The 12,439-nt window shown below is 41.1% G+C and overlaps 1 protein-coding gene across 1 annotated transcript; it reads left to right on the top strand.

Annotated features, from left to right (window-relative positions):
• Positions 1-9,549: 9,549 nt before the first annotated feature.
• On the top strand, positions 9,550-11,121 carry LOC147901758 (UDP-glycosyltransferase 86A1-like). The gene is made up of 2 exons (XM_087374365.1): positions 9,550-10,045; positions 10,139-11,121. The coding sequence occupies exons 1-2, from the start codon at positions 9,550-9,552 to the stop codon at positions 11,119-11,121; spliced, it is 1,479 nt and encodes a 492-aa protein (XP_087230491.1).
• The last annotated feature ends 1,318 nt before the right edge of the window (positions 11,122-12,439 follow it).

The raw sequence follows: 12,439 nt of genomic DNA, 5'->3' as shown, positions 1-12,439 counted from the left end.
CCCTCATAGGGTATTGACTCTGGCTACTGCCAAATCTCTGCAATACCGAGCTGAATCTCCTTATCCTACAGAATCAAGAAACAAGGCTCTTCTATGAGTGAGTTTCTACTCCAAAAAAACTATTTTTTGTGACTTTGAGGGGGGTTTGGAGGATGAGTAGTTAGTGTCCGTGCATCGGCGTACCAGGGTGGACATCGGCTTAATGCCAATCTTCCGTGCCCACTGCAACATGAAGGAGACATCCACTCCGAACATTTCAGCACATTCTCGAGTGGCCAGTAGTGTGCCTAATCTATCCTTGCCTCAGGCGGCAATCTCATAACCCCTACGATCAATCCATAGATCGGCTTCTCCCACGTGAAGCTCAACTGGAAATTCACTATAGCACCATGGGCGTGCCAAAGATCTAGTCCCTATGGACCCATTCAATTGTCCGTCATGCGTGAGATTTGATACCCCATCATAGCATCAAACACCAATGGGGTCTACTTCTCCAACCCTATGGAGGCGAACTGGAATTTCCAAACTGGATGCATTTGGGAGCCCATCACACTGATTGAACCCCCTTTGTGAGGCTACAAGATCATGAGTGTCATCTCCAGTGGTAGAGGGTAAGAGTTCGGGATCTCTAGGTGATTCTAGGGTCCCAATCTCCAAAAGTCCCTCAAAAGAGGGCACCCAGGTTGGAGTTCGGGAGCTGTTGACCAGGAGAACGAGCCCCTTCCTTCTGAATCCCACCAAGAATGGGAGGGTTGAGAAGCGAGGAGGACAGGACGGTGAGCTGAGGAAGAAGAGGGGGACACGGTCTTGCCTTTGCCTATTGGCAGGGGAGTCGAGGCAGGTCCAATACAAGGTGGGAGGGGGGGGAGGTTGAAGTAGCTTCTATGGAGAGGGAGGGAGGGCAGGGAGGAGGGAGGAGGGGGAGGCGAGTGGAGGGGGGTGGGTGGTGAGGATGACCATAGCAAGAGTGGTGAGGGGGGTAGGAGGGGGTGGGGGGAGCTTAGAAGGAGGGGAAGGGCGTGGAGAGGGAGAGGGGTCCAGGGGGGAGGGGAGCATGGAGGACTAGGGATAGTCACAGGCCCGCCCTATTGATCAAGCACACTGGTGCTGAATGTTGCATATTATTAATATTTGGTAGCGTTGTTCTTAGATCCGATCTTCAATGAGACCAGCTATACAAGTCAAATAAACAAGGGTTTTGGGTGCTCAAGTAGCAATGCTTTCACTCCCATTTCTAGGATTTCTAGAACTAAGTCTCATGAGACCAGCTATACAAGTCAAATAAACAAGGGTTTTGGGTGCTCAAGTAGCAATGCTTTCACTCCCATTTCTAGGATTTCTAGAACTAAGTCTCTTCTTTTTGACTCTTTGGTCTACCCAACTAGTATATATGGTAGTCTCTACTAGTGTCACAACCTATTAGAGATAGATTGGGCTCAAGTAGAGAGGCTCTAGGTCTTACTAGTTACATGGACGATCTACAAAGCAATATGCCTCAATTCCACATCATATTCTCTTTATAGAGGTGAGAGTCTTTCCTCTTCAGGTAGACGTAGTATGGGTGATCACATACCTTCAACCAAGTAAAAAAAATTGGTTCCATGACCTTAGGCCGATTCCGTTACGTCAGCTAGCTCTATTTGCATCCATGAACACTAGCATCCGATGGAAGTTAAAGATGTTGGTATGATCAAGCATGCAAAAGATTGGCAAGGCTTTTGGACATAACGTGGACAGATTGCCACTTTTTGTGTATAGTCTCAGGGCCCTCTCTGTTTTGCTCACTTATCATGAGGCAAACTAGGTCATTTGAGAGGATCTTCTATCACTACACAAGTACAAGTCTTGGTTACCACCTAGCGATATTCCCTTGAAGCTTAGCTATTATGGATCCACCTCCCCCATGCCTTGGGGATCTTGATTAGGAAGTTCCATATTTCTTCTCACTAATTATGCATTGATACCAAATGAGCAGTGGGCACCCTTGAGAGTGTTACATTTTCACTATGTGACTTCCAAGAGGTTGAATCCAAAAAGCAGTTCTATTTTAGATGTCTTGTCTACTATGAAGTACAAGGCCACCACCGTTTTCTATTCAGAGATGGTTTTGGACCTCTCTCCCAAGACTTCTAGTCCAACTGGATCAAAGGCAAGTAGCAGATTTCCTTCATGAGGATGTAAACATAGAGACTAGCTACTCAAGATCTAAGGATGAGACCATGAGTCCCAATGGAATCTAGCCAAAGGATGAATATTGATTTTTAAAAGTTAGAAAGCATGGACTAGTAGTCCCCAAAAAAACATTGCCAACCTGATACTCGAAGAGAGACAAGATAGACCTGGTATGTGTTCACACACATGTTAGGCTCAAAGATTTCCCTCCATGTTTGTTTCTTCAATGACATAGCCGAATGGGTTGACAATAGCACTTGTCCAATGGAGAGCTAATGTGAGGCTTCTAGACAGGGCCATGTAGGTCTTTATCTTTAAGCGATGCCAGCCTTTAATGGAGCTTTATCTGCTGCAAAGACCCTCCTATCATTCTTAGTTGGCAAATGGATTTGGTCCCTCAAGTACCATACAAAAGACTTTACAATGATGTCACTTTATAGATGGATTTGGTCCCTCAAGTAGCATACAAAGGACTTTACAATGATGCAACATTGTATATCTATTTTCTATTTTCTGATAAGTTTTTATATATGAGTTTTCATATTGGCTGTGCATTTAAGACACCAGGTAGAGATATATGGAAAAGCAATCAATGCTTCCCATGTGAAGAAAAGTGGACAACAAAGCTCAATGGGGCATGCAAAAGAAAAACCATGGGGACATTCAAAACTTATGTGCTTATGGAGCTTTGTAATGATGAGCATGCCAGGATGGACTGATACTAGAAGTGAGAGAGGGTGAGAGAGGAGTGCACACAAGATACTAACTAAACACTAAGTTGTATCGAACAATAACATGAATATATACTTAGGGTTAGGGTTAGGGTTTGCCCCTAATGCCCTAGAGGTATGGTGCAATTTACATCATCCTCAACACCCCCTCTAAAATTGCACTGGGTAAGTAGAGGGTGCATATACAAGACCTATTTGTGGATTCGTTTGGTGCATATGATAGCATCCAAAACTGAAAAGAAAGCTGAAAAGAAATCAGAGTAGTATGTGTGTATGTGAGCACAATGACTACGTAGTGGAAGCATGTACAATGAGTACAACTTATGATCTTGTACATATCATGCATTTCCCTCTCTTAAGTTGTGGGTCATCCTTCACCTTTGGGAATAAAACCCAAAAGATATGTGGAAAGGGAGAGGAAAGAAATATGTAGAAAGTGAAGTCCACCTAGATCAAAGATTGGTCGATTGAAAGATGGTTGCGTTGAGAATTGTGTGTATGGTTGGGTGTTGAAAATGTCAACACTGAACATGTCATAAGTCACCTTGGACTGTGTAGCTGCTCATAAAAGAGGCATTTGAACGTGAGGATAGTTGATGTAGCGATGGAGATGTGATTCGGTAGGTTGTGACACCAACCTACTAGATAGCAATGTGTAAGGTATGCTGCAGTAGAACTATAATCTTTGTCAAATGATGCAGGGTCAAAGAAGACCCCAAAGTTGTGTGGATAGAGTGATCCAGGGGCTGAAAATCTAGGGTAGAGGGTATAGCTGTGATACATTGCTTTGTTGAAGAAGAGGGCCGTACAAATGACAAGAAATGGCAACCTGACAAACCTCTATGCTCAACTTTCATGAGCTGAAGATCGTCTGATGTGTGCATGCCTAAACATCTGTCAACATAGGATGTAGCATTTGTCGTAGGCTCATTGAGAAGAAGCTAATAGTATAAAGGCCTAGAAGCCTAAAATATCACTAAAAAAACATGAGGTGTCCCTGAGGCATATACGATGCCGAATGCTAATGTAGGGGCTGATTTGGAGTACTGGATCCAACCACTAACGTGCATCAAGTATGGACTATATACGAATGTGCGTCAAGTATGGACTATATACGATAGCCATAAGTGCATATGCTAAAACACAGAAGTTCTTCAAGTTGCACTATGGCTGAACCTGATGATGTCCACTGCACTGGGGTAGGACCACACTGATGCATAGGTATCCTCATGCTGAGGAATGATCTGTTAATCAAAAGAGGTGGTGATCACTGGATCCAAGGGTGGTGCAATGCGGCATAATTGAGCCGATGCTAGAATGTCATGAAGGCTGATCTACTAATCTATACTACTCGTGGAAACTGTGTCCATAGGATGCTCTGTGGCAGAGGTGAAAGCATCAGGGATCGATGCTAGAATGGAATCATTTGAAGAGCTGGATGCATTGTGGCATAATTCTCCACATGTGGCAAAATATGTGAGTGCCTCGTATTGAGGAATTACCTACTGCATATACACAGAGGGGGCACAACTCTGTGTGGGTAATTGTGGATCGGTTGACCAAGATGGCTCATTTTATTCCTGTCAATGAAGATGTTAAAACTCCAAAATTAGCTAGGCTATTTGTGGAGCATATCGATAGATTGTATGGGCTACTAGCCGGTATTGTTAGTGATCGGGATAGTAAATTTAACATCAATTTTTGGAGGGCTATATTTATGAGGTTGGAAATTTCATTGAATATAAGCACCGCGAATCATCCATAGAGTGATGGTCAAACTAAAAGAGTCAATCAGATCATTGGGGATATGATGTGAGCATATGTAAATAAACAACAAACTAATTGGGAATAGTAGTTGCCCATATTAGAATTTGCATGTAACAGTGCCAAACATTCAGCTACAGGTTTTAGTCCATTCATGATGATGTATGGATTTCAACCGAGCCCTAATGGCAATGGGACTCGAAAAAGAGAATGTACAAGCAGCCAAAGACTTTCTTGAAGATATGAATCAAACGCTTAAGTTATCTAAAGATAGCATAAGAAGAGCTCAAGATAGAGCACGAAGTTATGCAAAACCCCACCGTAGAGGGTTGGAGTTTGAAGTAAATGAGAAATTCTACCTCAAAGTACCTAAATCTTCAGAATCTCTAAAATCAGGTAAATTTCCGAAGTTGTCTCCTAGGTATTGTGGACCATTCACAATACTTAAGAGGATTGGAGAACTTTCTTACAAATTAGCCTTACCTGAGGGGTGTAGAGTACATCTAGTTTAGAAGGCTTAAAAGAAAATTAGGAGATGATGATAATCTCATTGGAAGTGAAGTCCTAGTTGAACTCATTGAACCTGCATCTTTACCACATGAACCAGAAAGAATTTTAGATAAATAAGAAAAAAGAACATGACATACTATCTGGCGAGAATGTTTGGTTAAGTGGAAAGATAGATTTGAAGAGAGTTCAATACGGGAAAGGGTACGCAATCTCCAAAGGAGGTTTCCCAATTTTGTTTTTGAGGACATAAACCATTCTTTAGGGGAAGGGAATGTTACGTTAGCCACCATAATCCTAGAACCGTGTGGTGTGGTTATGGTCAGGCAGGAAACCAGAGGGCTGGACGATGCTTGCATACTATGAGGCCTAGAGGGTTTGGGTCTAGGGTCACACCTAGAGGGTTTGGGTCTAGGGCCACACCTAGGCCTAGACATTAATGAAGAGGTGCAAATGGACTCTATGAGAGGGCTAGTATGTAATGTCCCTTATGTGCGACGAATCATGGAACCAATTCGAAAACCCAAGAGACATGTAATGTTATTTGAGGAGAATATATAAAGGGCTCTTATGTGCATTTGTTGCAGGAAACTTTGCATAACAAAAGTTGCAAAAGATGATTATGAAGCCATGTGCATCAGCATTTGGAGTAAAACAGGGACTAATAGACATAACTTTCTTCTTCAAGAGTTTTCTTGTTTTCTTCATCAAGGTGATAAGGACTCAAGGATAAGACACTATAAACCCAAATTGAAACCCAGGGTTAATGGGACATCTATATGTAATCGAGGATATCAATGGTTAACCGGACTATCACATGGTACGTATTGGATCATCTGGGCAAAGGTAAAAGACAAAGTGGTTCATAAAATTCATGGAAATGCCTATAAGCTTAAATGAAAACAAAGCACTAGAGATGCATTTGCAACATTAAAGCAAATCCTTGACGATCATGCATTACCACAACCTCATCTTCCACAAACAATGCCGGATGGAAGTATGGAATGCCAACATCATCTTCCTTTGGGAATGACAAAGAAGGATGTGCTAGAAACAATCAATAAAGATTTACAAGATAGAGAAGAGAGCATGATTTCAAGGGCAATCTTGTATAAAATTTGGTGTGGACAGTTTTTCCATGTCAAGACACCATTAAAGCAAAGGATGTCAAATCCAAGACATGTGATGAATTGAAAAATGCCATTGAACATAGTAAATGTGAGCACAAGCACGAAAAATATATAAGATGGCAAACAATCCATTTAACTCATGTGCAAGATGTTAGATTGTTGTATGCAGCATGCCTCTTAGAGAGAGGAAGCTATTGTGCATGTCAAAAACTCCATGTGTATTACCATTGATGGCATGGATCAGAATACAACAACATTACCAAGGTATAGATGTACCCCACCACCATTGGAGGGTAAACGTGGACTAAAAACACATTTGTGTGGAGTATTAGTGCATGGATTTTGACTCTTTTGCGATGTATGGATTGATTGCTTACATGAACACGATAGTAACCAAGTGGCAACATCCATCATGAAAGCAATACAGAAGGTTAGAGATGCACATGGATGTTTACCTCGCACCTTGCATATAGAGGCCAATAACTACTGGAGAGAAAGCAAGAATAAATATATATTTGGTTTATGCTCTATGTTGGTTGGTTTGAAAATATTTGAAGAAGTGGAAGTTGGTTTTCTTCTTGTCATCATACACATGAAGATATAGATCAAATATTTAGTGTTATCTCTAGTGAGTTAAAGTCAAGGGATATTTTGACATTGGAGGATATGATGTCTCGAATTGGGAAAAAAATTGGAGGCTCTCAAAAGGAGGAATCAAAAGTGGCTGTCTTGGAGAGAATGGTAGATTGGAGGGCATTCACAGCCACATTTAAAAGGGGGAGATGATGCATTAATAGGGCACACAAATCCACACAAAGGGGGAGATGATGCATTAATAGGGCACACAAATCCACACTATTTCCAATTTAGCATGCATAACAATATCTAGTGATGCAATGGAAGCACTACTCAGTGGATGGAGATCCTTTATCAAGTGAGCCATATGCTTTTTTATAGAGAATAACTCCATTGGAGGAAACTAGATTTGTTCTTGCAAAGAATAAAGCACTTGACGTAGATGAAATGAAAGGCTTGGATGCGTTTATTAAACAACTTCAAAGTATGATGCAAAAATATCCTAAGCAAGCAATACAGAATGGGGAGATAATCAAGTCAGTTAAGGCAATTGTCAAATCTTTACAAAAACAACAAAATTTAATGAGCATTGAATACTCTGAATCTTTTTGGCCAGAAGAAGCTATGGCACCGAGATCCACATTGGATACAAATATGGCAATAGATGAGGAAGAAGCTGAGCAATGCATTTTACCTCAAAAATATTGTGGTAGGAAGGGGGATAAACCTTTACCAGAGTTTGTACCATTTGATGAGATTGAAGAGGTATGTTTGTTGCAGTTAGGGATGCAGATTCAAAGTTAGATGAACAAGGTGCCCAATTTGGGTGGCAAAGGTTGCTCATATAGCAAGGGATCAGAAGGGAACATTCACAGCTTTATGGTATGAACCAAAGCCTTTGAAAAGTCTCCCCAAAAAATACACAGTGAAACAAATGTATGAGGGATTCTTGCAAAAGAAACGTGAATGGATTCCAAATAAAGAGGGCTTGACAGAGGTGGAACTGAGTAGCATTATTCATTGTTGGAAATCAAGGACTCAAAGTTACAAAAAGAAGCATGGCTATGATGTTGAAAAATGTATCATAATTCTTGATCCTAGCCTTGCACATATTAAACATCATTTGGCTAGGCTTAACCCATCAAGTGAAAATGCAATACCAGAATCTGATGACTCTGAACAAAATTTAGAAGCATAGGATAATATATTGTATGCCTTGTTCCTGAAAAATGGTATATCTATACAAATGGTATTCAATCAAATGGTGTATCTATACACCCCTATATATTGAATTTGACAAACTCTTTTCCCCATACAATCAAATGGTGTATGTATACACCCCCCATATATTTAATTCAACCAACTCTTTCCATATATTTCATATTGAGTGGAGGTGCACAACATTTTCAGCTTTATCAGACCATATTTGTGAGGGGGTGATCCATTTTTTTGCAAATTTACCCATGATGTATCGAGTAGAGGTCGCCACTTACAACCTTGAAAATTTTTAGGTTTATTATGTGGAGCTTACACATCTAGTGTTCCGAAAATACCCAATTTATGAGTCTACTAAGTGATATTGAACAGAGGTGACCAATTCAGAAAAAAAGTCCAAACGAAGCGAGAAATTTTAAATTTGTTGAATACAATGTTTGTAACTTTTGGTGTTTGTTAACACAATCATAAATATTATGAGAGTTTGCTTAATATTGTAACTTTTGAAGGTGTTTGTTAACACCATTATAAATATTATGATAGTTTATTTATTGTAACTTTTGAAGGTAAACGTTAACACCATTATTAATATTACGAGAGTTTACAACTACGGAATCTTACCTTTTGGTGTAACTTATCAGTGTCATGTTAAATTTTATAATTTTGATTTCATCTCCTTTCAAAATCTCTAAAAATTTGCTTCTTTTTATGTTTTCATCTGTGCTTTAAAGAGTGGGTTTTTTCTTAAATTTTATCCAAAAACTAGTCCAAAGGAATATGTAAAAACGAATTTGTACATTGGCAAGTCTAAAATTAATGAAATAAGTGATACACACACACACACACACACACACACACACACACACACACACACACATATATATATATATAGAGAGAGAGAGAGACATGCAAGTGGAGACAAAGTCGGTGGGACTGGAAACACAATTTACATCCATTTGATATAGTTTTTGAAAATTCCCGAGTCCTTAGTAGGTGCAAGGCAAGCAGAGGACTAGAGAACACACTAGAAGCACACATATGTGGACATAGTATGGAATCAATGGGACTAGAAACACAATTTACATCCATTTGATATAGTTTTCAAAAATTCCTAAGTCCTGAGGAGGTGCTTGGCCGGCAGAATTTTATGAGGAGGTGCTTGGCCTGCAGAATTTTATTGGGCTGTTCGACAGTTTTGAGGAGGTGCTTGGCCTGCAGAATTTTATGAGGAGGTGCTTGGCCTGCAGAATTTTATTGGGCTGTTCGAGAGGTTTGTGCATCTCTGGGCGGGGGGCATATTTTTGGGTGGAAAGGTAGAGGGAGGAGAAGACAAAATCGAAGGGAGAACATACCAAGAATGCAACTCTTTGTTTCTTTTCTAAGTTCGAAGAACTTAGCCGGCTTTCATTAACCACAAACGATATAAGACTAGAGCTGGTTCTTTTGTTTTCTCCATGGCTCCATCCGCCTCTGAAATGCCTCACGCTGTTCTCCTCCCCGTCCCTGCCCAAGGCCATATCAACCCCATGATGCAGCTCGCCAAGAAACTTGCCGCTCATGGAGTCTCCATCTCCTTAATCACCCTCAATCACTATATCTCTCGTATCTCACAATCCCAGCTGCACACCCATTCCTCTAGTGCCTCGCTCAATCGCATCCGTTTGATTGGCGTCCCCGACGGCGTGCCCAATGACTGCGACTTAAATCTCAACAGCCCTTACATTGCAGCCGCCATCCAGAGGCTAGATGGTGCTTTGGAGACAGTCCTCCAGGATCTCCTCCCCATCACTTGCGTCATCGGTGATTGCTTCTTACCAAGTGTGCGAGACGTTGCCAACAAACTCAAGCTCCCTCGAATCCTGTTTTGGCCACAGTCTGCTACCAGTTTCACCATTCATTGCCATTCCGATGATATCATTGCAAACGGTTTTGATCCATTCGAACGCACCGGTATAACCTTGTGATTTCATCGTCTGGACTCTGCAGCCTTATAGTTCTCCATACTTAGTAGATGATTGTTGGGTCCTTGTGTGTGATATGCAGTGAAGCGTTTCGGCCCTAAATTAGAGCCAATGGACCTCATCGTTTGTCTTGCTGGTGTTTCACCGATGCACCCTGCTTATCTCCCCTTCGGAAATCCCATTGGCGTCAACGAATTGAAGTGGTACAAATCCATGATCGCCCAACAGTTTGGCAACCTCGATGAGGTTTTCTGGGTGATCGGAAACGCCGTTGAGGAGCTGGAACCTGACGTCTGCAAAGCCATTCCGAAATTCCAGCCCATGGGCCCTTTGATACCGTCTGCCTTCCTTGGCGAAGAGAATCCTTATGATATTAGAACTGGAACGAGTTTCTGGAAGGAAGACGACTGCACTCAGTGGTTGGACAGCCAACCACATTCATCAGTTTTGTACGTTTCCTTCGGAAGTGCGACGAAATTCTCGATTACACAGATTCAAGAGATCGCTTTCGGCCTCCTCGCCAGCAAGCATCGTTTTCTCTGGGTAATACGATCAGATTCACTCATTGAAGATGTAACAAACGTCCTGGAAGCGTTACCGGAAGGTTTTGCAGATGAAACGAAAGAGCAAGGCCAAATTATCAGCTGGGCACCTCAAGTTTTAGTGCTCGCACATCCAGCGGTTTGTGGGTTTTGGTCGCACTGTGGTTGGAACTCGATCTTGGAGAGCATTTGCACTGGGGTACCATTGTTGGGGTGGCCACAGATGTTCGATCAAGTAACCAACTGCTATATGGCGGCCAATGAATGGAAGATAGGGATCCAGCTGAAGACGGACGAGGATAACAAGATAGACAGAGGGGAGGTGGAGAGAGCAGTTAGGCTGCTGATGGACGGGGAAGTTGCAGAGGAGATGAGGACAAGAGCTGCAAAACTGAGAGATGCAGCCAGAAAGGCGATTAAGGATGGCATGGAGAGCTCTCAGAAGCGCTTTCTGCTTTTGGTAGAGGAGCTCTTTCGAAGATCACGACACCAATCAATCCACAAGCTGGAATCTGTTGTTTAATATAAGTTCAAACAGAATCGTATGAGAAAAAGCGGTGGTAGGAGTTCGATTATCATATTTAGAATCTATAACTTCCAAAACCAACATTGTTTTGTTTATGCTAACAACTTTAACAAAGACGACATCTCTTACTTTTAAAACTGTAACTTCCACTATACAGCTCACATGAGCATGATTCCAAAGCCAGTATTATTTTATTTATGCTTATAACTATTGTGCGTAGGCAGCCTTAGGACAAAAATAGAGGAAGAAGAAAGAATAAACGAGGGATGCATTTTGTGATTCTCATAAAGTCTTAAGAAAATTGGAATTGTGTTTACATCAATACTGAATCAATTGAAGACATGAATGGCTAAATAAATGCTTAAAAATGGAATGAAGTAAACATACAACAAGACTAAGTTTTAACAAATTAGCATAATGGTTACATCAATTATGCGTGAATCAATTGAAGACATGAGGTTTTAACAAATTAGAAATATGGTTATATTGAAAATATCAAGAGGACGATGAACACACTGCTAGATAGGGTGGCCAAGCTCAGGTGTTGGAACAAAGTGCTTCAAGTAGATATGCCAAGTGCTAACACTTCTCCTGCTCAGCACAACAACCTCTCAACTTTTTCCCCCTCAATAAAATTTCTCTTAATATCTTGAAAGTATATCCTTGGAACGATTTCATTTCTATCCCAAAGAGTTCTATGTGCTTGCATATAAGAAATGTCACATTCTAAGATATCACGCAATGTTTTAAAGTCTCCATGTGGATATTTTAAATGCACTGCAGAACTTAGCATGTTGGTGATTATCACTACACATCTTTTCTCACCACAACGTTGAAAATGACACATTCATAGGATCAAGACTATGTATTTATGCAAAGCCTATGACTTCATTCTTGTTGTATAACACCACCTCTAAGACCTCTGATAGTGTAAATACCTATAGCATTAGAAACTGTAAAAAATCCCAACAAATCTCACACTTGAAATCAAAAAACAAAAATATATTGATGTGCACCCCAACCTAAACCCTGAACCCTAAATCCTAAACTCTTAACCCCAAACCCTAAACCTAAACTCCAAACCCAAAATTGTAAATGTACCCCCAACCTATTGATTTGTTCAACAGGTTCGGGTTGCACCCCAGGTTGGGGGGTGCAACCCAAAATTTGGTGATTTGTTCAACAGGTTGGGGCTATAAAAATCTCTGAACAAAAGGGCTCTCAAACTGCTCACCGCCCCACCATTCGATTCCCACGTGAGTTCCTTTCTTCCTTTCTTCATACCTTTTGTGAACTCCTTCTAGAATCCACCCCT

Source organism: Dipteris shenzhenensis, chromosome 5 (genome assembly GCF_047967505.1).
Source record: "Dipteris shenzhenensis isolate YYH24624 ecotype China chromosome 5, Dip_SZ_1.0, whole genome shotgun sequence".
NCBI classification, from domain to species: Eukaryota; Viridiplantae; Streptophyta; class Polypodiopsida; order Gleicheniales; family Dipteridaceae; genus Dipteris; species Dipteris shenzhenensis.
This window is presented reverse-complemented; position numbering and strand designations above follow the sequence as displayed.

Coding starts and splice junctions, on each gene's coding strand:
- LOC147901758 (XM_087374365.1), top strand. CDS start 9,550: ATGGCTCCATCCGCCTCTGAAATGCCTCACGCTGTTCTCCTCCCCGTC. Junction 10,046..10,138: donor TGATCCATTCGAACGCACCG/GTATAACCTTGT, acceptor TGTGATATGCAG/TGAAGCGTTTCGGCCCTAAA.